This window comes from Pipistrellus hanaki (assembly GCF_964339955.1).
Source record: "Pipistrellus hanaki genome assembly, chromosome: 19".
NCBI lineage: Eukaryota > Metazoa > Chordata > Mammalia > Chiroptera > Vespertilionidae > Pipistrellus > Pipistrellus hanaki.
The window spans coordinates 2,702,333-2,730,123 of NC_140521.1; the positions used below are offsets into that span (position 1 = coordinate 2,702,333).

At 57.1% G+C, this 27,791-nt stretch overlaps 4 protein-coding genes across 7 annotated transcripts in view; 1 reads left to right on the plus strand and 3 right to left on the minus strand.

The window, feature by feature from the left end:
- The window catches only part of OSBP2 (oxysterol binding protein 2), a 46,475-nt gene extending 40,431 nt beyond the window's left edge, over positions 1-6,044 (minus strand). Inside the window, exon 1 of one of the 2 annotated variants that reach the window (XM_084867648.1) lies at positions 5,195-6,044. In XM_084867648.1, coding sequence (XP_084723774.1) covers positions 5,195-6,000 — 806 coding nt within the window. In that variant the 5' untranslated portion in view covers positions 6,001-6,044. Of the gene's footprint in view, positions 1-3,562; positions 3,614-5,194 lie in introns of those variants that run through there. The other variant, XM_084867649.1, reaches the window with a different exon arrangement.
- A 45-nt stretch (positions 6,045-6,089) lies between these two features.
- Positions 6,090-12,955, minus strand: LOC311613599 (uncharacterized protein C5orf52 homolog). Of its 3 annotated transcripts, none has more exons than XM_084867656.1 (4): positions 12,678-12,955; positions 11,884-11,992; positions 6,564-6,692; positions 6,090-6,263 (listed from the first exon to the last, which is right to left on the minus strand). In XM_084867656.1, exons 1-4 carry the CDS (start codon positions 12,938-12,940, stop codon positions 6,228-6,230), a joined length of 537 nt encoding a protein of 178 aa, XP_084723782.1. In that variant the 5' UTR covers positions 12,941-12,955; the 3' UTR covers positions 6,090-6,227. The 3 variants fall into 3 exon arrangements, with proteins under 3 accessions (XP_084723782.1, XP_084723781.1, XP_084723780.1); XM_084867655.1 differs by lacking the exons at positions 6,090-6,263; positions 6,564-6,692 and adding exons at positions 8,227-9,985; positions 10,054-10,336; XM_084867654.1 differs by lacking the exons at positions 6,090-6,263; positions 6,564-6,692 and adding an exon at positions 8,227-10,336.
- A 93-nt stretch (positions 12,956-13,048) lies between these two features.
- DUSP18 (dual specificity phosphatase 18) lies at positions 13,049-16,954 on the plus strand. Its single transcript, XM_084867657.1, has 2 exons — positions 13,049-13,223; positions 16,078-16,954. The coding sequence occupies exon 2, from the start codon at positions 16,148-16,150 to the stop codon at positions 16,712-16,714; it is 567 nt and encodes a 188-aa protein (XP_084723783.1). The 5' UTR covers positions 13,049-13,223; positions 16,078-16,147; the 3' UTR covers positions 16,715-16,954.
- A 2,311-nt stretch (positions 16,955-19,265) lies between these two features.
- Positions 19,266-27,414, minus strand: SLC35E4 (solute carrier family 35 member E4). Its single transcript, XM_084867320.1, has 2 exons — positions 26,161-27,414; positions 19,266-20,145 (listed from the first exon to the last, which is right to left on the minus strand). The coding sequence occupies exons 1-2, from the start codon at positions 26,777-26,779 to the stop codon at positions 19,712-19,714; spliced, it is 1,053 nt and encodes a 350-aa protein (XP_084723446.1). The 5' UTR covers positions 26,780-27,414; the 3' UTR covers positions 19,266-19,711.
- Positions 27,415-27,791: the final 377 nt, after the last annotated feature.

Here is a 27,791-nt window from a genome sequence, read left to right on the forward strand (position 1 = left end):
CCCACCCCAGCCTCACTCCCCTTTGCTGGCTGTGCTTGGCTGTCATAAAGCGCAGCGGTGAGCACGACGTGACGGGTGAGTCCTGGCGTCCACCTGGGGTTAATCAAGAGACTAGAAAGGACCCCAGTGAGGAGGCTCCACAATGCGGACACCTTGGCACGGGCTGAGCCAGAAGGCTGTTCGAGTCCTAGTGCTGCCCACGAGCCCCCATTTCTCCCTCCATTTCACAGGAAGATAAGAGGAGCCTGCACTCCTCACCACAACTTCAAACTGGAAATCACCCCGACACGCAGATAGCCCACAGGTGTGAGGGCCTGTTAGCTGCCTGGCTGTCACGGAGGGCGGAGGCCTCACCTCTGACCTCTGGCCTTCCCGCAGGGTCTTGCACATTTAACATGTGCAAGGACACCATCGGGCACACATGCAACCAGTGGAAAGAGCTATGTGATCGTGAAAAGCCCTTTTAAAAGTGTCACCTGTGCTCCTCATTCCTCCAGCCACTGCTACACTTTCCAAAGTGACATCATTCTAGGTACACACAGACAACATACGCAGACTCTCGCAATCCTACTATGTAAAACCACCGATACAGGTTATTGCTTCATAGAGGAGACACGTGAAATTCTGTCAACATACAATATCCAGATAATCTGAGTTTCATAGCTGTGACTTTTCAGGTTCTCCTGGCGTAAGTAAGCCAGCCATGTCCCATTTATCTTCCTCCTCTATTCCAGCAAACAAGTTTTGGTCATTGAAAACAAATTAAGAAAAAAAATCAAAGCTGCACTAACATACTTGGCTTTCTGACATCCCAAAGAACCACAGCTGACCTGCTCTCACTCACCCACTCCTCCATTCAGATGGACCAAGCAATTTGACCCCCGGCGTTTTAAAACAGCCCCAATATTTGGAATTCTTTCCAAAAATCGGGGCTATTTTAAAATGCTGTGGGACGCGAGACAAATTGTTCAAAATCGGGACTGTCCCGCCAAAAGCGGGATGTTCTGGTCACCTTAGTCAGCGGCAAAGTACCATGCCGGGCTCCGTGTGGAATACAAAGATGCCGCTGAACTTGGCCGTACTGTCCCTTTAACACGAAGCTGCTGGCAGAGATGCCCACATAAGCTCCCGGTGAACTCCCAATGATGCTTGGATCAGTCAGGAGCCACTGTGGGCATTTCAAATGGGACACACCCAAGCTCAGGAGCTAAGGCAGGGCATGGAACATCGAAAGAGAATCCTGGAGAAGGCGAGGCGGTTCCAGGCACCACGTGGGGGATGCACGGTCCGGGACAGAAGCTGGAAGCTGGGACCCCAGTTAAGCACAAGGCAGACCTGAACCACGGATGTGGCATGAGGAATGGAGGAGAGAGACCAGAGGAGAGAGACGGGCAGGGCGTGGCCATTCCATCTGATGTGGGATGAGGGAGGGAGGCGGCGGCAAGCGTGACTCAGAGGTTTGCAGCTATTCATAGAAGAGAGGAGGGAGGAGCAGGAGCACGTTTTGTGGGGAAAATAGGTTTGTCACCAGGCCTCGCTAAGAGCGTTGTTGTACACTGTGCTCATGCTGCTGGCCCACTGTGCCCTCTTTGCAGCACCCTTGTGCTACAAGCTAAGAAAATACACTTCAAGCAAATGTTTACCTTATCAACCTGTGTGCTCCTTTTCAGCTTCCTAATAGTTTCACAGAGTGAAACGCCGAGAGATATTTCAAATGAAAGCAGAACCCGATCTAATAAGGCCACTCTCTAGGGTGGAGACCCAACAGCTTCATCTTTGGACTCCCACTTCCTAACTTCACGTTTTCAGGGACAGTTAGCAACTGGATAGTCTTTTCCATCTCCTTGCTTCAAGGATTACTAAACTAGCATTGAAAACACTATTTCCTGGTGCACAGTCTTTGAGAGCAGGTCTCACTAGAGTCGTGGTCGGCAAACTGCAGCTCTCGAGCTGCATGTGGCTCTTTGGCCCCTTGAGTGTGGCTCTTCCACAAAATACAATGGCCTGGGTGAGTCTATTTTGAAGAAGTGGCCTTAGAAGAAGTTTAAGTTTTTAAAATGTGGCTCTCCAAAGAAATGTCAATCGTTGTCCTGTTGATATTTGGCTCTGTTGACTGATGAGTTTGCCGACCACTGCACAAGAGGGATGAGTACATTATCGGTTCTAGAGGCACAGATGCCTTGGTGTGCCATCTTCTGTTACCTGGCCAATACCCCAAAAAGGGTCCAGGCCACCAGATGCCCAGTGGTCTTCCTTAGCCAGAGAACTTCCAAAATTTACTTTCACTTGGACCTTAATAGACAATTTCTTATAGACACTAATTTCTTTGAGGCCTTCCATGCTATCTGGCTTAGCCATCCCTACCCACAGATCAGTCTGAACAATTAATCAATCAGAACAAATTTTTCTGTTTAAAATGTTTCCTGCTGAGCAAATGTCACTCATCATAATCAACCAATAGGCGACTGGTAAACAAGCAAACAGAATTTTGCCTAACTGAATCAATGTTGTCGTTAATATGAATAAAGCTTATGTTTGGCACACTCTCTCCAAAATGACTTGCTGAAGCCAATACTTTGGAAATTTTCACATCATTCCCCCCTCCCCCCTAATTTCATTTCATGTAATTACATGTTCCCTATGAGCTAAGAACTGGGGATGGATTTTTTTTTTTTTTTTTTTTTTTTATGGGAACCACCAACCAAAATAAAGGAAAGCAAACTGGAGCACAAAACCATATTCTCCTTGTTGGTATCCAAATAGACATTATTTAAAACGTCAAGCAATGGAGTAAGAACCTCATCTCCTGTGTTTGTTTATGTTCCTACCACATTGTTGAAAAGTAAAAACCTGCTAACAATTATCCAGGCTTCCCAGAAATTCTTTCTATATGTGACAATATTTACAAAAAGCATCTTTTTTTCCTGAGAATATAGACGTCACTAAGCCCAGCTGTTTGGCATTATGTACTTTTTCCCTCAGAATAAGCTTAAGTGATCAACTGTGCTTCTCCAGCAAAATCCAGGGCAGAAGTACCCGAGGAAGCCACAGAGCGGAGAAAGGCTAATCCAAACCCCCAATTATTTTCTAGTAAGAAGAAAAGAACGCAAACTGAAATGCAGGTCAAGACTGCCAGATGCCACAGTAAACCATTTGACTGGCCAGGCCAATGCTGACACCGTCAAGTTTTGCAAAGGATGCAGACCCACCAGATCTTATTAATTGCAGGTGGGAGTGTAAATTGGCACAAGTCCTTTGGAAAAGTTTGGCATTAGGTAAGGCGAACGTTCACATTGCCTACGTCCCAGTGAGTTCGCCCAAGAGAAATCCCTGCGCATGTCCCGGAAGTTTCGTAGTCACCCATCAAGAGGAAGATGCGAAAATAAGAAGGGACTTATTCCACATTCTGGACTGTTATAAACAAGTTCCCAAAATCATATGCTGTAAAATACCCTTTAAAAAATAAAGATGGGGGAGAAGGGGGGGGGGCGATGTTAAAATATGTACACAGATAATAATTTAATTTAAAAAATGGCAAATAAAATAAAATAAAGATGGTTACCCGGAACCGGTTTGGCTCAGTGGATAGAGCGTCGGTCTGCGGACTGGAAGGTGCCAGGTTCGATTCCGGTCAGGGGCATGTACCTTGGTTGCGGGCACATCCCCCGTAGGGGGTGTGTAAGAGGCAGCTGGTCGATGTTTCTCTCTCATTGATGTTTCTAGCTCTCTACCCCTCTCCCTTCCTCTCTGTAAAAAAATCAATAAAATCTATTAAAAAAATAAAAATAAAGATGGTTGAAATAAAACTAAATAAAAAAAGAAAGGAAGTAGTAAGATTTGGAAAGGTGGTTGGTTATACTAGAGGGGAGCGGGCTGGCAGATAGGATGGGGAGGGAGCACAAGAAATATATACTCACATTTCCTCCAAACATCAGGCTTCACTTAATTGTGCTGTTTATTTTACTTTTTTAATTAGAGAGTGGTCTTTCCAACAGGGAAAAGGATCTCTCTCTGCACCAATGTGCCACACGAGAAGGGCACATTAGAAACACATGCCAGCTTTCTCCTTGGCCAGGAACTAGAGAGTGGCCTCCGTTTTGGAGTGGGAACCGTCACTTAAGTTCAGCGGAGTTCCCAAATTCTCAGGGGCACCATAGACTCAACCATCCTCTAGAAACTGTGTTCCAGAAAGGCTCGAAAAGACCATGAAGTTCTAAGGCGGGTGACCCGGAGGCACGCTGCCTGCCTGAGTGAAATGAGCCAACAGGAAGGCGGGGGTGGGGGTGGGGGCCTCCTGTTTGCAATGAGAAGGGAGCAGTGCTTCTTAGACTACAGCCAGGAGCAGCATCACCTGGGAACTGTTAGAAACAACAAACTCAGGCCCCGCCTAGATCCGCTGCATCAGAAACTGCGGGGCGGAGGAGAAGACGGGACACACGGGACTTCTTTTTATTCCAGCAAACCCTTCGAGGAAATCTGATGCTCATTCAATGGTATACGGAGTGATCTGAGATCTCAAAATTTAAACCAGCCAGCGCCGGGAAACATGCCGAGGCGGCAGCCGGTAAGAGAGAGCCAGCCTGCAGTGCCTTTCTCTTTCCAACCATTTTGGTGGCAGACAGGGGAGCCACACCACCACGGAGCAACTGAACCCCACTTGACCTCTGGATGAGAAAGACCACAGCAGAATGCTTCCGGGGTCCTCCCAGGATGCCCGGATGGGCTCCGGAAGGGCTGGAGCTGTGTCTCATGCGTCTGTGAGCCTGCTGTGCCTGGCCCACGGTCTGGGAACTAGCACGCACCCGGAGAGGTGGGAAATTGAGTGACCACCAGAGGTGGGTCCCAAGGATTGGACTGAACAAGGTTACTGTCCCCCTCATTCCCTTGTACATCGATCTTCGCTCCTGAATGTAGGACTTTGGGGGGCTGGCTCTGACTAGCTGTCCCAGGTCCCACAACTACCAAAACCAGAAGGGCCCTGGGGCCCTAGATCACTCCCTCGCGTCATCTCCCTGCTCATACCCAAACCCGCTCGGCTTGCCAGAGGTCATGTCCACAGGGGGCTCCCCTGCCAGAGGTCAGGGCCCCCAATCCTAGGAGGTTAGCTAAAAGCATCACTTCCGCTAGAGTGCATGTTCCCAGATATTCCATGATGGCGGCATCACCCTCCTGCAAACACAGAGAGCTGTCCTACCTGTAGTACGACAGCAGGCCGTTCCTGAGCACAAACCAGCGACGCTGGTAGCCCTTCAGGAAGCTGGCCCACTTGAGGAGCCAGCCCTTGAAGCCGTCCAGCCTCGGGGGGGTGGAGGTGCTGCCAGTCCCTGCCAGCGGGACTCCATAAGACACCCTCTGCTGTTCTGGCCGCGGAAGAGCTGGGGGCTTTGACACGGGCCTGGTAAAGGGCGTGCTCGCCACCACGGGCGCCTTCGGCCGTCCAGAGGAGGCCTTGGTGGGGTGTCCTTCCCCTACGCTTGGGCCAAACTCTTTCCGGGTCCTTGACTCCGGCCCCAGCCTCGGCAGCAGTTCCAATTCCGGTTTGTGCCCTGGTCTCGGCAAAGACGACTTCCGGGGCTCAGGCGTCTTCTGGGGCTGGGGAGCCTTCTGGGGCTCGGGCGTCTTCTGCGGCTCGGGCTTTGATCTTGGCACTGGCTCCCAAGCCGGCCCCAGCACCTGTTCTGGCACCGTCTTCCACTCTGGCGGCACCAGCATGGGCTGGGCCTGGGGCTGGGGCTGAGGCTGGGGCTGAGGTTGAGGCTGGGGCTGAGGCTGAGGCTGAGGTTGAGGCTGAGGCTGGGGCTGAGGTTGAGGCTGGGGCTGAGGCTGAGGCTGAGGCTGAGGCTGAGGCTTCGGCTCCCGTCCGGAGTCGGGCGTGGGAGCGCTCATGCTCGGTGCCGCCGTGTGGCAGGACAGGCAGGGAACAACGGTGGACAGCGACGACAGCCGGCGGAAGCGGCCGTAGCAGCCGCCGCCTCGGCACAGAGCGGCCGCTTTCCCCATCGAGCCGGCGACCCGAGCGCGGAGCGCGGAGCGCGGCCGGCGGGGCGGGCGGGGGTTGGAGCGGCGGAGGCGGCGGCCGGCGCGGGCGGGGCCTGGCGGGCGCGCGGCGCGGGCGGTGGCGGTGGCGGTGGCGGTGGCGTGCGCGGGGCCCGCCGCGGTCCGTGCCACCCCGCACCTGGCCCGCTGGCTGCGGGCCCGGATCCCGCTCTGGCGTCGCCAGCGCCCGCTCAGGGCCTGGCACTTGGAAGGCGCCCTGGGAACACCTGTGCGGCCAGAGCTTGGTGGGCGGGCTTCGGGGAGGGACGGTGAGCTCCGAGCCACCATCCCTGCCTGCGCCCCAGCCCGTGCCAGGTTCTGGGGTAACAGCGATGGATGGATGCGGAGCCCTCTGGCTGGCTGTCGCGGATGCGTTCGCTCCCGAAACCCAGGGGTGAGGGATAGGCAGGGAGCAGGTGCCGCGCCCAGAAACCAGTAAGTGTGCCCGAAGCACAGACGGCCAGCTGACGCCAAAAGCCGAGAAGGACGCCTCCCGCCCCCATTACCTGTCTGCGGGTCCCCATTACCTGTCTGCGGGTCCTTCCCGCATCGACCAGGCTCAGTGACCCGAAGCCGCCGCTGCCCTCGCCACCTCCTGGCCAGCCGGCCTCTGGCTCATGCCAGGGCACTGCACGTGGCGACATAGCTCTGGCTCTCTGTAAAGACAAACGGAAAGTTTTGTCTGAAAGCGGATTCTTCACATGGACCTCCTAGACATCCCTGGGGAACCAGGCTGACGGGCCGGGAGGCCTCCTCAGTAGCCTGCAGGGTTTTCCGTGCCTGTGCATTTTTTTCCTGGAAATAAGGTCCATAGTTTTCATGGCTTTTCCAAAGGAGTCTGTGATCCTAGAAAGGTTACACATCCCCGATGTTAAAGGGCCTATCCTGAAGGGAAAGGCCAATGGTTACCACGAATAATCAGAAATAGGTCTTGGAAGGTTGACCTGTGGGCAGGAAGGCGGCCCTCTGCTCATCGCACCGGACTTACCTTCCCCTTCCCCAGGGTTTATTCTTTTTTTAAAAAAATATATTTTATTGATTTTTTTTTTTACAGAGAGGAAGAGAAAGGGATGTAGAGTTAGAAACAACGATGAGAGAGAGTCATCGATCAGCTGCCTCCTGCACACCCCCTACTGGGGTCGTGCCCGCAACCAAGGTACATGCCCTTGTCCGGAATCCAGTCCGCAGGCCGACGCTCTATCCAATGAGCCAAACCGGTTTCGGCTAAGCCTAAATTCTTGATCTTTGCTCCTGATAAGATTGCCTGTGCAGGTGTAGCCGCCAGTTAGCGAGGCGTGAGCAGAACAGGAAGGCGGGGCCAGGTGCAGAGGGTCTAACGGGCTTACCTAAAGCCCTGGCAGGACACCCCCTTTAAGCAGTAACCCCCGGAGATGGCATCTAGGCCTCCGCTGGTTCAGCCCCAAGCCCAGGAAAGCAGCAGAACCGGGTGGAGCCTGCCCTGGTGACATCAGCACCCAGCGGCAGTGACTGATGACCCCCCCAGCAGGACCAATCAGTGGAGACCAGGACCCTGCGGAGAGACAGGGTTGGAAAGCTGATGAGTATTCTCCTGAGGCCCTCCAGGGACCTCAGACAGAAAGAGCACTCTCGGGCCTGCTATGTTTGTGCTGGAGGTGTTTGCAACCCCCAAGGGGGGAAAGCCAAGTGGCAACTGAATGTTAATGATGTGTTTTGACTCCTGCAATAAAAGCATGGCAGGCCTAAGTAACCTGCCAGGGTGGGTGACAGGGCGTCACAGAAAGGATGTGGTTTGCACGGAGCTGGGAGGCCAGGCTGTGGAAGGGCACTAAAAGGCAAAGGCGCCAGCACATACAAAGTGCTAACTCAGGAGAGAGCACGTTGTCTGGGAAGTGACACAGGGCTCAGCACACCCTGAGGAATGAATGCCATTTATCCTACAGAGTGCGGATCTCCTGGGCACGAGGGAGATTTTTCACTTTATTTTAATATATTTTATTTTTATTTTATTTTTTACAGAGAGGAAGGGAGAGGGATAGAGAGTTAGAAACATCAATGAGAGAAAAACATCAATCAACTGCCTCCTGCACACCCCCTCCTGGGGATGTGCCTGCAACCAAGGTACATGCCCTTGACCAGAATCGAACCTGGGACCCTTCAGTCCGCAGGCCGATGCTCTATCCACTGAGCCAGTTAGGGCATATTAAAAAAAAATTTTTATCCTCACTGAAGATGTTTTTCCATTGATTTTTAGAGAGAGTGGAAGAGAGAGGGAAAGACTAGAGAAAAATGTCGACGTGAGAGAAACAAATGGATTGGTTAGCCTTCTGCACATGCCGTGCCCGGGGCTAGGCCAGGGAGAGACTGCAACAGAGGTACATGCCCTTGACCAGAATCGAACCCGGGACCATTCAGTCCGCAGGCCAACGGTCTATCCACTGAGCCAAACTGGCTAGGGCAGATTTTTCTCTTTTAAACTGTCAAATGCTACCCCTTGGAAAACTAGCCGCCAGGCTGTCCCTGAGGACCTTAGGGGCAGGAAAGAAGTAAAGTCCCTTGTGGGCTGGATGGTTCTGGGTAGCTGAACCAACCTGTGCTGCAGAGCCGGCCCCAACCACTCTGCCTGAGGTCAGCCCTGTGAGATGGCAGGAACCCTGTCCCTATATGCCTGAGCCCAAGGTCACGTTGCCAACAACTGGATAAGAACCCAGTCCTTCCAGCTCCCATTGGTCTTCATTCAAAATCCAGACAGGCTCTCTTGTAAGCTTGTAGCCAGCCATAGACACTAAGGTACATGCTGGTTTGTCGCATTTTACCCAGGAGAGGAGATGCATGAGCTAAGAGGGAGGTAGGCAGCATGGAGCCAAGAGCACAAGTTTGGAAGGAAGGCTGCTGTTCACATCCCAGGTCAGCTGCACTCTGCAAACCCAATTAATAGACCTAGAGGGCTCTCACCCTGCAGGAAGGTGTTGCAATAGTGCCCTCTTGTGGACATTCTGAAATGAGTTGGTATAGGTTTCACGTGCTGTTATGCTATTAGATCTGTATTACCTCTGGCCCCTTTGAGAATAACTGGCTGGAAGCGCTGTGTGGGGCAGAATCTAACTACCAGAATCAGGAGGGCTCTATTCTGTGTTGCCAACATCCACACTGCAAGTCCTAGATGACCTCAGATACTGAGCTCAGTCACGTTAGAGAAAAGCCTTACCGTTTCCTGTCTGGGAAAAATGTTCTCTCTACTTTGCAAACGTGAGTGTAGAGGTAGGGCAATGGGTGGAGCAGTTATCCCCCTCCCCTGCCCCAGGTGGCGTGGGTCTGTTTATTATATACTGGCAGATACCAAAGAATGTTGTAAAATATGCGTAGGGCACACAAATAACAAGACATCCATAGACTCATTAACCCATTTTAGTTGCCTGTTCTTCCTCCTACCTTCTCCCAGAATGAGTCTGAGTTTGAACCCAGTTTCCTTGGGTTTTTTCAAGCCAACTGGCTCCCACCTCCTCTTGATTTTACTTTTTAATCCTCACCTGAGAATACTTTTCCATTGATTTTTAGGGAGATTGGAAGAGAGAGGAAGAGACAGAAATATCCATGTGAGAGAAACACATCGATTGGTTGCCTCCTGCCATAAGCCCAAACTAGAGCCTGGGCCAGGGAGGAGCCTGCAGCCACCCTGACCTCCTTATCATCGGAACAAACGCTAGGCATTCCTGAGCCCCTCCCTTCTAAGGCACCGCTGCCCAGGGCACCTGGCCTGGCATTTCACCTCAGACACGTGGGTACAGGAGGTCCATCTTTGCCTTAACCACGCATGCTGGCTTGATTAAGCCTCCTCCACACAGGATCTCCTTCATCAGGACAGAGGGAACGAGGCAGGGAAAGGAACAGCAGGAGTGCCAGGGGGTTTGTGCTCCACTGTCCGCTGGTGTTTATTGTTCTACCATGGTGTTGGCTGGCTGGCTGGCTTCTACGTCTCCTCCTCCTGTGGCTGGCTGGCTTCTACATCTCCTCCTCCTGTGGCTGGCTGGCTTCTACATCTCCTCCTCCTGTGGCTGGCTGGCTTCTACGTCTTCTCCCCGTCACTCTAGAGTGCTTGTGACCCTGAGGCGGTGGAGCTTCTATTTTGATTAGTGCGGCCGGATTTTCCTTTTAGGATGGAATCAACCTGGCGTGCACGCATACTGTCCAGGTACTGCCGGACACTCAGGAATTCCCGTTTCCAGCGCCCCAGCTTTCTGTACTGGTCCACCAAGAACTTTTTTTTCAGGTGGTCATACAAGTGGCTCATCTTTTTCTTAGTCTTATCGACAGTTTTCATCTTACAGAAAAACAAATGAGGTTAGGATGAAGAAACTACCAACAAGAGAGGCATCTGTGCTGCTGCTATGAGTGAGGGTGACAATATGCCAGCCTATTTCCCTGTTGGTAAAATGTGGGCGTTGAGCTAGATGAGTGGTCGGCAAACTCATTCGTCAACAGAGCCAAATACCAACAGGACAACGACTGAAATGACTTTGGAGAGCCAAATTTTTTAAACTTAAACTTCTGCTAACGCCACTTCTTCAAAATAGACTCGCCCAGGCCGTGGTGTTTTGTGGAAGAGCCACACTCAAGGGGCCAGAGAGCCGCAGGTGGCTGGTGAGCCGCAGATTGCTGACCACGGAGCTAGATAAATTCTATGGCACCTTCTGAGAGTCTGCAGCCTTAGACCCTGATTTTGGCCCTAACACCTCTGGTAAGAAAGAGGTGGGGGGTGGTGTGGAGAATGGGTGTGTCTTGCTCCCTCCTCTCTCCGTTCCTTAACTGCTATTACTGTCCCCAGTACTCACTCAGTGCCTCCCACATATTGTAATGTGACATTCCCCACATCACTTTGAACTCTAGTTATTTCTTCTAGTATATCCTTTTTGTCCTGTCCCCATGACTATAAGCTCTGGGAAGGCACATTCTCTACCTCACCCGCTCATTTATTTACCCCAATGAGCCGGCTGCGGAGAGGACACAAAGAAAAATCAGCTGCATATCTTCACAGAAATTACAACACAGTCAGAAAGATGGGACACAAGCCCAGATATTTCTAAGCAAGGCAGACAGTGATGCATCCCTTTAAAAAAAAAAACAGAGTTCAGACCTAACCGGCTTGGCTCAGTGGATAGAGCATCGGCCTACGGACTCCAGGATCCCAGGTTCGATTCCGGGCAAGGGCATGTACCTTGGTTGCGGGCACATCCCCAGTAGGAGGTGATCAGTTTCTCTCTCATCTCTCATCGATGTTTCTAACTCTCTATCCCTCTCTGTAAAATATCAATAAAATGTATTTAAAAAACAAAAAACGAAAAGTCCCATGGAGGGTGGCGATAAAAATTGGGGGGCTGGGTACTGAAGGCTGGGGAAGTGTTGGGCATGTTGAAACAGAACCAGACAAGAGGTCATCCTATTTCTACGATCGCAGGTCGCTGGGAGCTTAGCAGCTGGAGAAACACCCAGGCCTCTCCTCTCTCTTAAGCCTCCCTCTCTCTCCAACGTCAGAATCCCATGAGCCCATCCTTCTGGAACACGGAGGGAAGCTCAACAGAGTCAACAAGGCGGCAGCTCAATTCCGGGCTGATCGGCCACAAGATCCAGCACATGAAATCCTTTCCCCAGGCGCCATCAGCACAGGAACAGCAGTGACACCCTGGGCAAGTCAGTCACCCCGAGTTCCAGTCTCCTCCAGAACACGGGACTTGCGTGAGAGCACCTTAGTGACTCCCCATCCCCTCTAAGACCTGGGAAACACCCCCCCACCCCAAGGAATCAGGGAGAGTGAAATGGACATGGGTCAAGCCACTAACACCCTCTGACAAAAGCTCGTGAGGACTTTACCTCCATTTCATAGATTCGCTGTGCACTGAGGTTGTCACGAATGATCACCCGAGACAAGTGGCTCTTGGGTAAAAATTTGGTCACGGCTGCTTCGCTGGAATTCATTAAGCTGGAGGGGGCAGAGGAAGGCGGGAGCATGTTAAGATGGCTGAGGCCTCCCCAGGTTTCCTGTCATAATTGTCGTCAGCAAAGCAAGGGAGGCCTAGCTTTCTTCTGGTGGAAAAATGTGCGCTGAAGGGGTAGCTTCTCGACTGCTGAGATTTCCTCAGCCATCCTGAGAAGGATGTAGAAAGAGCAGCCCACAGGAGAGTGGACTGCCTGCTGGAGCGGCCATCTTAAGGAGAAAATGCAGGAGGAGATGGAAAGTGGGGGGTCTTTGAGAAGAGGAGCAGAAGTTGTAGGCGGGTAGGGTTCGAAGGGCTGAATGTGCGGGGCGCTGAGGTGGGGGCACTTGCTCCAGAGCCTAGACCTTAGAGTAAGGTGACTCAAGAGTCCCAGGTTCGATTCCGGTCAAGGGCATGTACCTCGATTGCGGGCACATCCCCAGTGTGTGTGTGTGTGTGGGGGGGGGGTGCCGGAGGCAGCTGATCGATGTTTCTCTCATCGATGTTTCTAACTCTATCCCTCTCTCTTCCTCTCTGTAAAAAATCAGAAAAGAAAAAAAGAGCCAGGCTCTGGGAGTGACAGCGCCGGGCCCGGGGCCACTGAGGGGGCGGGGGTCTGAGGGCGATCGGGCTCCCTCCAGGGCCCCCTTGGTGTCTGACACCCGCTCCGAACACCCGGGCCGCCCGCACCTGAAGAGCACGAGCGGCTGCGAGGTCTGCGGCCGCAGGAAACAGATCTGCGGCTGGGCCCCGAGGTTGATATCGGGGCGGCTGACGAGCCTGTGGCGCTGGAACGCGGCCGAGGCGGGGTACGCGCCCCCGGGCTTCTTGGGGACGGCCGCGCCGGTGCTGGACGAGGCTAAGTTCCAGGAGACCGAGGGCCTGTGCTGCTGGACCGCCTCGTTCTCCGCGCCCGGGGACGCCTCAGGCGGAGGAGGCTGGCTGTCAGCCATGCTCCCGGGGCGCGCGCGGACGTGGAGTGAGCCCCCGCGCAGGCGCAGTGCGCCGAGGAGGGCTCGTTGCCCCAGAAACGACGGAGGGGGCGGGGCCGGGAGGACCGGAAGCACGCGGTACCCGGCAGGCGGCGGGCCCGGCAGGATTGTCCCTCGGCGGCTGCCGTAGCGGGAGCGGGTGCGTTGCCATGGGGACGAGCTAGGCCGCTGGAGCGGGCTGCGCGGGCCGAGTGGACCTTACTTTTCGACTTGGTCCCCGCGTGATCGCGGGGCGGGTAACCGGGTGAGTCCGGGCGGGGCAGCTCCAGGGCTGGGGAGGCGAGGCCGTGGTGTCTCTGAAGACGCGGCATGGCGGATTTCTTCCCGGATGAGGGGCCATTTCTATGGAAGCCAGAGCCCTGGGCCGCCGGGAATCGGGGCTCCCCGGGGCGGGAGCGGGGAGGCCTCGGTGATCGGTTTTCTTTCCTCGAGACCTCCGTCCGAGGCTCCGGGCGCCGTTGCTTTCTGAACGAACCAGCGCTCTGAGGTGAGACCATTAGGGTCTTGATACCCAAGCAGATAGGAAGCCCATTGCTGCGCCAACTTCCTAAGAAACCTGTCTGGCTCTACCCTGGAAGTGGCGCCTCCCTCCGGCCAACCCGCGACCTTCGTCCCTCATTTATAATATCTCAGCGTTAACATGCGCCTCGCGGTGTTTGCCCTCTTTCCCCCACACCTACTGAGACCACAAAGGCCGGCTTTCGGACTAAGCCCCCTGCTCTCTGGGTTTTTGGATGAGGAGGACCCGGAACATTTAGGCTGCCGGCTGGGCTGGGAGAGGGGGGCTTTTCCCCCGCCCTCACGTGATCTTTGGAACAAACAACCCCATCCCTGCGGTGAGCCTGGTGCATTCGGTTCTGGGGCCTTGGCAGGTAGCACTTGCCTGTGCAGCCTTTGTCCTTCCTCTCCTACGGCCTAGGAACCACACTGCCTTCCACCCGGCCCCTCCCCAAAACTCTAGAGAAGCACAGCCAGAGAACTCATCCTTGCCAGATGCCTCAGAAGGAAGAGTCCTAGCTGTTGGACACATTCCCTCCGTTCCAAATATTTATCAGGCGCCTCCTGGTGGAGACAGAGCGGTAGGAGTGACGAGAGACACAGTGACGTCCCAATAGAACTCCCAGATCGTAGCAAAGCCACGTCTCCAGGGAGGCTCCGGAAGGAGAGAGAGCCCTTAGGGCTTAGAAAGCCGGGAGCAGGGACTCCATCAAACGTAGGGGAGGAGTGACCCTTGGCTAAGACTGCAGGCTCACCGGTCCTCTGCTGGATGTCACAGAGGGGGATCCGACCAGCTTGTAAGGAAGGGGTCTGAGCCAAAACCGGTTTGGCTCAGTGGATAGAGCGTCAGCCTGCGGACTGAGGGGTCCCAGGTTCGATTCCGGTCAAGGGCGTGTACCTTGGTTGCGGGCACATCCCCAGTAGGGGGTGTGCAAGAGGCAGCTGATTGATGATTCTCTCTCATCGATGTTTCTAACTCTCTATCCCTCTCTCTTCCTCTCTGTAAAAAATCAATTTTATATATATATATATATATATATATATATATATATATATATATGGTGTTTTTTTTTATTTTTTTAAAAGGGACTGCGAGCAGCAAAGGCCAGACAGGACCTGATGGCCACATGGAACTGCCAGTGGCTTAGGCCAGCGGAGGGCCTTCAGGACACAGGGAGGGCCTTCAGGACACAGGGAGGGCCTTCAGGACACAGGGAGGGCCTTCAGGACACAGGGAGGGCCTTCAGGACACAGGGAGGGCCTTCAGGACACAGGGAGGGCCTTCAGGACACAGGGAAGGCTAACGGGGCCGGAGAGGTGGGTCACAGCCAGGTGTAAATAGCCTTGACGCTAAGCTGAGGGGCTCCATCTCCTCCTGGCAGTAGACAGTAGACAGCCACTGAAATGCACTGAGCAGGGGAGTAGAGCTTCAGCTCCCTGCATGTCTGTGCCGGATGAAGACTGCCGTTTGGCTCGAGAGGTGTGCTCTAGATCCGAATGTTCCTGTTTCAGTGAAACGTGTGGGGATGTGCTATTTTTACAGCCTTGTTCACGACTGAGAGAGTACGGGACCTGGATTTCTTAGCAGAAGCTGGGGTTCTGCCCTGCTTTGGGGTCCATGGCACAGTCCTGCTGTGCACCGCATCACTGTGGCGTGGCTTGTCTACCCGAAGCCTCTCTGCCTCTCTGCACTTACCCCTGGGGTGTGGGGGGTGCAGAGGGCTCCAGGTAGCTCCCAGCAACTCTCTTCCCCAGGCCATCCTCAGAGGCGATGGGCAGGAGTGTGGCAATGACGTAGGACTGTTGCGCATGGGCACATTTTATCTCTTCAAAGAGAAGGTTCTCGCCCTGGCTGGTATGGCTCAGTAGCTAGAGCGTCAACCTGTGGACTGAAAGGTCCTGAGTTTGATTGCTGTCAAGGACACATGTTCGGGTTGTGAGCTCGATCCCCAGTAGAGGTGTGCAATTCTTCTCATCATTGATGTTTTTCTCTCTCTCCCTCTCCCTCTCTGAAACCAATTTTACACAAACACACACACACACACACCTTTTAAAAAAAAGAGCTGGTTCTTGGAGAAGGGAAGCTAAGACCCTCCTCTCTCTTGATACAACCAGTGGCTCCCAGCACAGTGGGCTCTGGCTCCATGTCCCTGGTTCAGAGGCTCGTGGTTTGGCGGTAAAGTTGGAAAGAGGAGGGAGCCGTGGGGGTGGTTCCCGGCAGGGGGCTGGAGGACAGAGGATATTGACGAGGACAGAGAAGGGGGCTTTGGGAGCCTAGTGGGGAGCTAGGCCAAGGCTCAGCTGCAGGACCCAAGTCACCCCAACTAAAAATGGGGGGCCCCAGCGGGGAAGGGCCAGGCTCAGGGCGTTGTCCTCCGTCCTCATTGCACATGAGGTCTCCTGGAGGCTTGCTGAACAGACAGACTCCCACGGACAGGAGTTTGAGGAACAGCCTGGGGCTCTGCGTTTTTAATAAGTTCCCAGGAGCCCCTGGGGGGACCCTGCTCTAGGCCCATCCATCCATTTCCCAGAAAGCCCCTGGGGTTGGCCCGCTGGCCCCGCGGGGGTCCTGCCCTCTAAGCATCCTCTCCCTCCGGCAGTTTTCCGTGGGCACAGCCTAGCGGAAAGATGCGGCCCGTCTGGCTCGCCGGCCGCTGACCCACCGGCCCGATGACCACACTGCCAGGGGGCCCCCCGCTCCGGTCCCCGCAGCCCTCGGTCAGCGGCCTCTCGCAGATCACCACCAGCCTGTATATCAGCAACGGGGTGGCCGCCAACGACAAGCAACTGCTCTCCCGGAGCGGCATCACCTCTGTCGTCAACGTCTCGACGGAGGTGGCGAGCGCCCTGTTCGAGGACGTGCAGTACGTGCAGGTGCCTGTGGCCGACACGCCCACGGCGCCCCTCTGCGACTTCTTCGACCCCATCGCCGACCACATCCACGCCGTGGAGGCCAGGCAGGGCCGCACGCTGCTGCACTGCGTGGCCGGCGTGAGCCGCTCGGCCGCCCTGTGCCTGGCCTACCTCATGAAGTACCACGCCATGTCCCTGCGGGACGCCCACGCCTGGGCCCGGTCCTGCCGGCCCATCATCCGGCCCAACAGCGGCTTCTGGGAGCAGCTCATCCGCTACGAGCTGCAGCTGTTCGGCCAGAACACCGTGCGCATGGTCAGCTCCCCGCTGGGGAGCATCCCGGACGTCTACGAGGAGGAGGTCCGTCTAATGATTCCACTGTGAGCCCTGCCTCCGGCCCCGCCCCCCTATGGAGTGAGGGCCCTGCAGATCTGCCCTCGATCCCGCGCTGAGACCTGAGCTCACACACGCTGCTCTGAGCTGCCGAAAAGCACAGGCGCTGCCTTTTTCCTGGAGCAATAAAAAAGGAAGCGTGCGGAGCTCTCTGCTTGTAATCCGTGTCTTTAAGGATGAAACTAAGTGTGAAACGGTGCAGATCAGGAGTGACAGGTCACGGCTACCGGCCAGAGGGGAGAGTGAGGAAGGCAGGTGGTGCTGGGTCAAATGGACTGGCGCCCAAAGCCGGGGGAACAGGGCCAGATGGGAAAGAAAGAATCATTTCCCTCATTCTGTCTGTCCCAAAGCCATATGCTTTCAGGCATAATGCTTGGGGATAATTTGTTGCCCCGATGCTGCTATGAGCTGGACCCAAGACACTGCCCCCGTGCCCTGCTCACCCGGACGGCGCCATAGCTCTTCCCCGTCTCCCTGCCCCTTCCATGACTCCTCCACCGGGCGCAGACCGCCCTGAGGGGCCACCGTCAGGAAATGGTTCTCCAGCAGCCGCTCAGAACCTCCGTGGCGTTTTGGGGTGTTCCCAGGAAGTGTCTGCATGCGGGCGGGCGGGGAGAGCGTGAGCTTGGAGTCCCAGTCTGCCCTGGGCCCCGGAATGGCCACCCAGGGCCCCTCGGGGAGGGTGGGAGGGGCCCCCGCAGCTGAGGCTGAGACAAGGCCGCATCTTTGTTCTGGACTCACAATGGCAGGATGCCCAGCGCCGAGCCAGCTTCCCCGGCTTCCTCCGAGGCAGGGCACGGTGGCGGGAGCGGGGTGCCCGCTCCGCAGCCCTGAGGCCCGCCCTGTGCGCTGACGGCTGGGGGGGGGGGCGGCCTGAGGAGCCGGGGGAGGGACTGGACGGCAGCATCTGGAGTGAGCCCGTCTCCCGACTTTCCTCAAAGGCCCGTGAGGTTCCAGACTCGGTCGCTAAGCCCTGGAGCCTCCCGGAGGGAGATGGGGTGAGGGTCTGTGGCTGCCCCCACTTCCCAAACAGAGGCACCGGAGGGGCAGGCCCCGGCCCAGGCCACACAGCTTCAGACGTGCCAGAGCTGGGATTGGAACCCGCCCTGGCCCCTGCTCTTGGCTAATGGTCTCTCTGGCTGCTTCATCCAAGTCCGTGCTGGGGAGATGGCAGCGAGGAGGACAGTGGCCTCGGCCTTCCCCAGCCCGGCCGGTGGAGGAGGGTGGGGAGCGGGGAAACTAGTGCTGGGAACGGAATGTGCACAGGGCCTGGCCTGCAGACGCGCAGGGACCTGCGGGTGACCTTTAACTCGCGTGGCCTGGGGCAGAGCAGGCGGGAGGTGGGGGAGAACTGCCCGAGTCCCGAGTCCCGAGGAGGCTCCGCCCGCCCAGAGCCATCCATCCTTTGTCCCGACTCGCCAAGCTTCAGACTGGACAGCAGAGGTGCCGAGCGACACCGGGACAGGGCTGGGCCTGGGCGGCTCTGAGTCACAGGGAGGGAGGCTGGTGAGTGACTCAGCCGGGGCCCACTTCCCTCTGCAAGGCCCGCCTGGGTGGAGGCAGGGCCGGGAAACCCCGCGTCTGTCCTTCCTGGGCCAGGGGACGCCCAGGCCTTCCCTGCCCCCGACCCCAGCCGTGGGCTCCGCAGCCCGGCCTCGCGCTGGCCGGCAGGGCAGGCCTGCGGGAGTTCTGGGTGTGCGGAGTCATAAATGATTCCTCCAGCCCCACCTGGTCTGGCTCCTCCTCACTAAGCAAGCAGGGCTGGCCGCCACTTTCCAGCTGGGCCTGGAGCCTCAGAGAAAGGGGGTGATGAGATGATAGCCCAAGATGGGGGCCAACCCAGCTGACACCATCACCCCCTCCTCTGGCCCTGCCCAACAGGCTTCTCCCTGGCACCCTCTCTTTGGGGATCGTCGCCCCATTTTGCAGATACAGAAACTGAGGCTCAGGGAAGGGCGGCCAGCTCCCTAAGATACACAGTGAGGCGGGCAGAGCAGAATTCCCCCTCATCCAGGCAGGGTCCCTGCGGTTTTGGTTTGTGTTTCGTTTTTAATCCTCACCTGAGGATATTTTCCCATTGATTTTTAGAGAGGGTGGAAGGAAGGAGGGGAGAGAGAGAAACATCAATGTGAGAGAGACACATCGATTGGATGCCTCCCGCATGGGCCCCAACCAGGGCCGGGGATCCAGCCTGCAACTGGTGGATAGAGCGTCAGCCTGCCGACCGAAGGGTCCCAGGTTCGATTCCAGTCAAGGGCATGTACCTTGGTTGCGGGCACATCCCCAGTGGGGCGTGTGCAGGTGGCAGCTGATCAATGTTTCTCTCTCATCCCTCTCCCTTCCTCTCTATAAAAAAATCAATAAAAACATTAAAAAAAAATTAAACGGGATCATTGGGGGGCGGGTGTCTGGAACAGATGAATTTACAGTATTTCTAGGGGGAGGGCAAAAATGATTTTCGAACAGCCTTCCGGAACAAATGAAGTTTGGGAACCGAGGTCCCACTGGGCCGTCACCCCGAGGAATGACACAGGGGTACAAGCAAAAATAGTTTATTTGAGGACGGAGGGCCCGGGGACGAGGCTACAGCAGCTGCCGGGAGTTGGCACAGGTGACCCCGCCCCGCCCCCCGCCAGGGGAGCCCAGCAGCAAGAAGCCCGGCCCGGGGGCCCCCGGCTGCCTCCCCCGCTCCAACCGCCAGAATCGCCATCGTCGTCGTCGGAAACGGAGAGGTGGTCGGAGTTTGGCCACAGTGTTGGGTGCCGTCGTCGATATCAATAATGATCACTCTGACAAGCACAGTGGCTGTGCCAGGCGTGGGCCCACCATCCAGTGGTGAGCAGGGCCTGGGGTGAGAGGAGGCAGGCAGGGACAGGGGGCCGTGCCCAGCGGCTGCCTGCTCTCGGCTTGTCCCACGGCCACCGGCCAGGGTCGGGTCCAGGCTGCGGGGGGGGGCTGTCCCAGACGGCCCACACGCTCTCCCGGGCCTCAGCGACCCTTGCCAGGCTGCCCCCTCCGCCAGACGCCCCGGCGGGCGGCCCAGGAGGCCACGACCTCGCAGTTGTGGTACAGGAACATCCCCGTGAGGGTGAGCGCGATGCCCACGTAGCTGAGGGCGCTGAGGTGGCTGCCGAACAGGAGCCGGGACAGCACGAGGTTGCCCACGACGGTGAGGTTGCCCAGGACGTGGACGGTGAGGGCGGAGGTGAGGGCCAGCAGAGAGAAGCTGGCCAGGTTGTAAAGCACGGACAGGAGGCAGCTGAGCAGGATGCAGGCCCAGAGGCGGGAGTCGGCGGGCGCGGGCGACAGGGCCACGCCGGCCTCCAGCACCAGGGCGGCGCCGGCCAGCAGGCAGAAGCTGGGCAGCGAGGTGGCGTAGAGAAGGGTCACCGCGTCCAGCCGCTCCTCCTGCAGCAGGGCACCTGCAGGCGGACAGCACGGGTCAGCGCCGGCCGGAGGAAACCCCGCTTCGCCTGCCCAGCCTGCCCCCCGCGGCCCGGCCCCAGCGAGCCTGTCCAGCCTCTCGGGCAGGGTCAGTGGCTCCTGCTCCGGAAGGTGACAGTCACGAGTCCAGAATCCCGCTGCCTGGGGGGTGCCCTCACTGGCTGTGACCTGGCACTGGACCTCTGCAGGCCGAGGTTTCCTCCCCTGCAGGTGAGGTGATGATACAACCTAAGACGGCCCAGCTGGCACGTGGAGCGTCGCCCTATGAACCAGGAGGTCTCCATTCAGTCCCGGTCAGAGCACATGCCCGGGCTGTGGGCTCGATCCCCAGTGTGGGGCGATATTTCTATCTCTCCTTTCCTCTCTGAAATAAAAAATATATATATTTTTAAAATAATAATAATAATTTAAAAAAAAAAACTAACACGCAGGGGTTTTTATAAAGATTATAATAGATAACGTGCATAAAGCCCTTTCAAGGTAGGTGCTCAGTAAATGTAAAAAAATAAAATAAGTGAGCCTAATGTTGTCCACTTCAAACTGCTTCCCCCAGGCTAAAACAACCACCCACAAGCGATATCCAAATAACCAATAAACATAAAATGTGGCTCCCAGAAATATCGAGCAATATCCTAGGCTCTTTTATATATATATATATATATATTGAGTTCAGAGAGGAAGGAAGAGGGAGAGAAACATCAATGATAAGAATCACAGATCAGCCGAAACCAGTTTGGCTCAATGGATAGAGCGTCGGCTTGGGGACTGAAGGGACCCGGGTTCGATTCCAGTCAAGGGCATGCACCTTGGTTGCGGGTATATCCCCAGTAGGGGGTGTGCAAGAGGCAGCTGATCGATGACTCTCTCTCATAGATGTTTCTATCTCTCTCCCTTCCTCTCTGTACAAAATCAATATATATATATATATATAAAGAATCACAGATCAGCTGCCTCCTGCACACCCCACACTGGGGATCGAGCCCACAAACCGGGCATGTGCCCTGACTTGGAATCGAACCGTGGCCTCCTGCTTCATAGGTCGATGCTCAACCACTGAGCAGCACCGGCCGGGCTGTCCGAGGTTCTTCACCGGTGTAGAAGGCCCTGCACCAAGTGGTCCTGACCCGCCTTTTTGATCTCAGCCCTTATCACACCCACCACCCCACAGTGTATTACCACCACCACAGCAGGACAGTCCAGCAGAAGTCCCCAGTTCTGCCACTAATAGCTACATGATCTTTATATTTAAAAAAAAAGAAAAACAGAATTGTAAACTATTAAATTGCTGGAGTCAAATGCGGGGTCCACTCATTGCTTCATCCACATATGACCGCGGGCATGACGCGAGAACAACAGAAGAGTCATTGTTTGCACGTGGCTGCTTACAATCAGCATCTGGGGCTTGTCGGGGTGGATCCAGGAGTGAGGGGAAACCTTTCGGCTTTGCAAAGAAAGCGGGGAGCCTGGCCAGTGAGGCTCAGTGGCTGAGCATCGACCTATGAACCAGGAGGTCCCAGTTCAATTCCCGGTCAAGGCACATGCCCAGGTTGTGGGCTCGATCCCCAGGGTGGGGCATGCAGGAGGCAACCCACTAATGATTCCCTCTCATCATTGATGTTTCTATCTCTCCCTCTCCCTTCCTCTCTGAAATCAATAAAAATATATATATATATTTTTTTTTAAAGAAAAAAGAAAGGATGGGTTCCACCACCTTGCGTATGCGTGAACATGTGTGTGGATATGTGTGGATAGGCGTGCACATGTCATCACCCCGCCAGCTCACACAGGAAGTGGTGCCCCTCATCAAAGTCAGACCATGGCAGTATCTGCACGGAGGCAGCGGTGGTTTGGGGACCCGTCCACGTTCTAGCGGAGAGAGATGAGCAATCGGTTCCGGGTTGTCCTCCCTGCATGCATCTTCTGACACACCCTTTCCAAACAGCCTCTGAGTGAGACGCTTACTCACGGGCCACGCTCCGAATAGGAAATCTCTATTTCACTCTGATGTTTTGGCTCTGTTCTCTAGGCAACCGTCCCTCTGGCTAGAGCATTTCTAGAAATGAGCAGATAATTGGAATACCTCCTGCCCGCTCGCTCACTCGCTCGCTCGCTCGCTCGCTCCAAATATAGCAGCACCGTTAGGAGCCGCCCGGGGCAGCGTGCTCCAGGCCCAATCGCCGGAAGGCGGTTAGGATTTCAGGTGCGAGACAGTCAGGTGGGAGGGTCCTGGCCTCTTCACCCAGCCTCTGCCCCTGCTCTGCATCTCCCCTAGCCCTCTGCCTCCCTCCCTGCAGCCCAGGGAAAGAGGGGTGACCCCCAAAGTGCCAACCCCCTCTCCTTCCCCACAACCTTCCATTCCAACCTCTTCTTCTCCAAAGACATTTTTAAATATATATATATATTTTTTTATTGATTTTTTACAGAGAGAAAGGGAGAGGGACAGAGAGCTAAAAACATCGATGAGAGAGAATCATCGATCAGCTGCCTCCTGCACACCCCCCACCGGGGATATGCCCGCCTCCAAGGCACATGCCCCCGACCAGAATCGAACCCGGGACCCTTCAGTCCGCAGGCCGACGCTCTGTCCACTCAGCCACACCGGTTTCGACTCCAAAGATATTTTTGTTTCGGCATCTGGGCACACCAGGCTCTGCCGCATGCAGACAGACATGTTCTCTAGACCCTGCTCTGCCGGGCCCTGGCTTATCCCGTCGTCCTTCCTCCCTCGCCAGTTGAGCGCTCTCAGGCCGGCCACCCTCTCCCCACGCCTTGTCTGTGCCTGCGTAACGGGGCCACGGGAGGCGCCCAGTGGTCACTGCTTACCGTGCAGCTGTCTCACCCCCCTGCCCTCCGCTCCTGCGGCCGATGCCCGGGCCCTGGCACAGCCTCTTCCCGCTCCCTCAATGCCCTTTCCTGGTTTTCCTCTGGGAAGAGCTGGGCAGAGCATGTGTTTGCTACTAACATTATTATTATTTCTTATTTTGAGAGGAAGAGAGAGGGAGAGATAGATGAGAGAGATGAGAGAGAATCATGGATGGGCTGCCTCCTGAACACCCCCCACTGGGGATGGAGCCCGCAACCCGGGCCTGTGCCCTGCGTGGGAATCAAACCGTGACCTCCTGGTTCATAGGTCAATGCTCAACCACCAAGCCACGCCGCCGGCCAGGCCTGTTATTATATTATTGTTATTGTCATCACTGCGTGCCTCTCTCCTCAGGCAGCCTCCTCTGGTCTCCCCTACGTGTCCCTGCCCCGACCACACCTGTGTTCACCTGGGCTCTGCAGTTTCTCTCCTACCATCGCCATCGCCGTTTCTGAGGGGGTCTCCCCACCAGCCGAGAGCTCAGAGGTCAGAGCCATTCATACATCTACTGCTGAAACCGGTGTGGCTCAGTGGATAGAGCGTCAGCCTGCAGACTGAAAGGTCCCAGGTTTGATTCTGGTCAGGGGCATGTACCTTGGTTGCGGGCACAACCCCATGGGGGGTGTGCAAGAGGCAGCTGGTCGAAGTTTCTAACTCTCTATCTCTCTCCCTTCTTCTCTGTAAAAAATCAATAATATATATATATATATATATATATATATATATATATATATATATATATATATATATTTAAAAAAATACATCTACCACTCAAGGTCCCAGGCCAGGTGCTGGGACATGGAGAGGCCCCCACCCAGCCCATGCCTCTCAGAGCTCCTGTCTGACGGGATGCAGACCAGTAACCAAGTGGCTGTAAGAGGGGCGCTCAGAGGCCTGATGGGGGGCGCGGAGGGTGCTGTGGGAGCCGGGAGCAAGCACCCAGCCCACCCCCGGGGCCAGGCAGTGGGCACGGGAGAGATGGAGGAGCTGGCAGAGGCCAAGCAGGGGCCTGATGCCAGGCACACCCCCCCACCCCACCCCCACCCCCCGGTGCCTGGGTGCCTGGGTTCCAGCCGGCCGCACCCCTTCTGCAGGCGGGCGGTCCTTCTGGGTGAGGAGCGTGGGGCGGGGTGAGCCTCCGGGCTGGGAGGTGGGGAGGTGGGTGTGCCCAGGGGGTCAGGTTTCCCGCCGTCTCCTCATGCCCAGAACGCGGGCCTGAGTCCGGCACCGGCTCTCATATAACCTGAGGGCAAAAATAGAACGGGCTCCGGCCCTGCCCCAGAGCCGGGCGGACGGGGACAGGGCCTGCCTCTGAGGATGCCAGGGCAGGGCCGGTCCCGGCCTCAGCCTCCCGAGGCGGCAGGTCGCCCCAACCCTGCCCAGTGCCCGTGAGCACCCCTTCCTTCTCGCAGGACCCCAGGGTGGGAAGGGACGGAGGGCAAGAGGCCCCGCGGATGCTTCCAACCCGTCTCCACCAAACATGAGGAAACTGAGGCCCCGACAGGACCCAGACCTGCCCAAGGTCACCCCCTGTGAGCAGAGGGCGGTCTCCCGGCCCCAAGCGGGTGCCCCGGCCTCCCCACAGGTCCCTTGGGCTGAGGCGGAGGGCGTGGGGGTGTGACTCAGCCGCCCCGCAGAGGGACAAGCAGGAAGGCGGGCTCCACCCTCAGGCGGGGTGAGTTCCCAGGGTCTCCGCCTGGAGCCTCCACTGCCCCCTGCTCAGACCCTCCCTGTCTCCTGTCAGCAGAGGTGAGGCAACCCCGAGCCAACCACAACCCTCTCTGGTCTCAGTTCCATCATCTATAAAATGGGAGTGGCCCTGACCTGTGTGGCTCAGTGGATAGAGCTTCGGCCTGCAGACCGAAGGGTCCCAGGTTCCATTCCGGTCAAGGGCTTGTATTTTGGTTTCCGGCACATCCCCAGGAGGAGGTGTGCAGGAGGTGGCTGATGGATGTTTCTCTCTCATCGACGTTTTTGACTTTCTCTCCCTCTCTCTTCCTCTCCGTAAAAAAATCAATAAAATATGTCTTAAAAAAATAAAATGAAATAGCTGAAACCGGTTTGGCTCAGTGGATAGAGCGTCGACCTGTCGACGCAAGGGTCCCAGGTTCGATTCCGGTCAAGGACATGTACCTTGGTTGCGGGCACATCCCCAGTATGGGGTGTGCAGGAGGCAGCTGTTTCTCTCTCATCAATGTTTCTAGCTCTCTATCCCTCTCCCTACCTCTCTGTAAAAAAATCAATAAAATATATTTAAAAATAAATAAATAAATATAAAAAATAAATAAAATGGGAGTGAAGGTGGCGGTTGCTATGACGACTCAAGGTCAACACCCAGCCCGCAGCCTGTCACACCGCAGCTCCCAGCGACCACGAACCCTTCCCCGCCTGAGCCAGACCCCCGCCTTCCAAAGCCCAGCAGGAGGCCTCGCCCGCTTCCTCTCTCCCCGGTGCCCAGGGTCAGGTCCCCCCCTGGGGGGTCCCAGCCTTACGCTGCCTCCGGGACAGCACGGAGCCTGACTGCCCGGGGTTCAGATCTCCCCTCCCTTGCTCACTGGCCACACGGCCCAGGGCAACCCCTCAGGCTGTCCCCTGGGGACAAGACGGTGACTTCCTTGATCAGAGCAGCGTGGGGAGATCCAGCGAGATAGAGACAAGAAACCCTGGACACAGCCGAAATCGGTTTGGCTCAACGGATAGAGCGTCGGCCTGCGGACGGAAGGGTCCCGGGCTCGACTCCGGTCGAGAGCATGTTGCGGGCGCATCCCCGGTAGGGGTTGTGCAAGAGGCAGCTGATCGATGACTCTCTCTCATCGATGTTTCTAACTATCTCTCTCCCTTCCTCTCTGTAAAAAAAAATCAATACAATCTATTTTCTTTAAAAAGAGGAAAAAAGAAAAGAAACCCTGGACGCAGATCCAGGGCAGCCGTTATGAAACATCAGCCTAAGTCTGGGCCCCGGGAACCGCTCTGAGCGGCCGGCTCTTTCTGAGTTTCCTCACTCTCTGCCTCTCCCGAAGCCGCGAGGCTCAGTGGCTTCATCTGTGAAATGGGCTAACAGCCGTCCAGACCCCACACACACCCCCGCACCCCGTCCCCCGCCTCCCCGCACGGCGGCCCCGGCACTCACTCTGCTGGATGGACTTGAGGCCGCGGAGGCAGGTGGCGGCCAGCAGGAAGCCGCAGCCCGCGGGGGGCGCCCGGAGCTCCCCGGCCAGGCTGCAGGCGGCCCCCAGGCAGAGCGGGCCCATGGCGGCGAACTGCAGCGGGTGGTGCCGCCGGCCCAGCAGCAGCGCCGACAGGGCCAGCGTGATGAGGGGCGTGGTGGTGGTGGCCAGCTGGGCCAGGTCCAGGGGCACCGCGCGCAGGCCCAGGTTGCCGCAGGCCATGGAGGTGCCGAAGGTCAGGCTGAGCAGCAGCACCTGGCAGCGGGTGCCGCTGGGCACGGGGCGCCGGGCCCCCCGGTGGCAGGCCAGAGCCGCCGCCAGCATGTGCAGGGCCGACAGCAGCAGGGGCCGCCCGAAGCCGTGCACCGTGAAGATCCACTTGTTGAGGCTGGACATGCCGGCCCCCGCCAGCAGCCACACCAGGGCTGCCGTGGCCACCCGGGCCCGGCCGGGCCGCCCGGGGGCCTCGGGGGTGTCCGGGGGCCCCGCGGGGGACCCAGCCCCCCGAGGACTGCCGGCCGCCGCCGCCGTCTCCGCAGAGGTCATCCTGCTGTCATGGTGCCCCCGAAGACAGCGGCACATCCGTCCCCGCGGGGCCGGGGCTGGGGCAGGAGGCCGGCTCCCCAGAGCCACCAGAGGGCCCCCCCTCTGGGCCGGGCCAGGTCCTGGCTTCTCAGCTCCCGGCCGTCCTTGCAGACAGGTGAGCAAGTAGGAACTCCTCTGCCAGGCCCGTGCCCGCCAGCCGAGGCCCAGCAGCTGTGCAGAGTCCCCAGGTCGTGGCTGCCGGGATGCCAGGCTCTCTGGCCTAGTAAGCTCCGGGCACCGCTGCCCTGTGCCAGGTGAAGTCTCTCCTCTTCTCCCTACCTAGCGTGCGGCTGATAGGAATCCTGGTTCTTCTTCCTCTCCGGTCCGGATCCCGGGCTCTCCTGCGCGCTCAGGCCATGACCAGGCCTAGCAGGAGCAATCCAGGCTGCGGGCACCCCGTGGTGTCCTGCGATGCCCAGGAGGCGCGGCTCCCCGCCTCCGGCAGTGCCCAGGCCCGCGCTCCGGCCGGTGCCAGGCGGTGAGCTCGGCAGGGCTCGTCTCCGGCTCCCGCCGGCAGGGACTGTCCTCCTCCAGCTCCCGGCCGCTCCGCGGCGGCTCCGGCTCCAGCTGCTGCGTCGGTGAATCCGGCAGCAGCTCCCGGCCGCCCCCCCTCCCGGCTCCAGCCCGGGCCCAGCCCGCGGGGCAAGGCCCCGTGCTCTTGGCCCCGCCCTCGCCGCCGCGCCCGCGCCCCACCGGGAAGCTGGCCACGCCCACGGCCCCGCCCCCTGTATAGGCCCCGCCCCTGTTCCCATCAGAAAAGCTGGTCACGCCCCGGTCACGCCCCTTAACAGGCCACGCCCTCCGGAACCAAGAGGGATGCTGTCTCGCCCCGCCCCCTCGCCACTCTCCTAGACCAGCCTGGCATTCCCTCCATCAATCACCTCGCCCTCCCCGCCCAGCTCAAGTGGTCAGCCTGTCTGTACGTGTCTCTCTCCCCCCCCCCCGCCCTCAGAGCTAGGAGAGTCCCCAAAACTGATGTATCTTTCTGAGATAAATCCTCCCCTCGCCC

Coding starts and splice junctions, on each gene's coding strand:
- LOC311613599 (XM_084867655.1), bottom strand. CDS start 12,940: ATGGCTGACAGCCAGCCTCCTCCGCCTGAGGCGTCCCCGGGCGCGGAG. Junction 11,993..12,677: donor CAGCCGCTCGTGCTCTTCAG/GTGCGGGCGGCC, acceptor TGCCCCCTCCAG/CTTAATGAATTCCAGCGAAG. Junction 10,337..11,883: donor AGCGAATCTATGAAATGGAG/GTAAAGTCCTCA, acceptor TTTTTCTGTAAG/ATGAAAACTGTCGATAAGAC.
- SLC35E4 (XM_084867320.1), bottom strand. CDS start 26,779: ATGTGCCGCTGTCTTCGGGGGCACCATGACAGCAGGATGACCTCTGCG. Junction 20,146..26,160: donor CCTCAAGTCCATCCAGCAGA/GTGAGTGCCGGG, acceptor GTCCGCCTGCAG/GTGCCCTGCTGCAGGAGGAG.
- DUSP18 (XM_084867657.1), top strand. CDS start 16,148: ATGACCACACTGCCAGGGGGCCCCCCGCTCCGGTCCCCGCAGCCCTCG.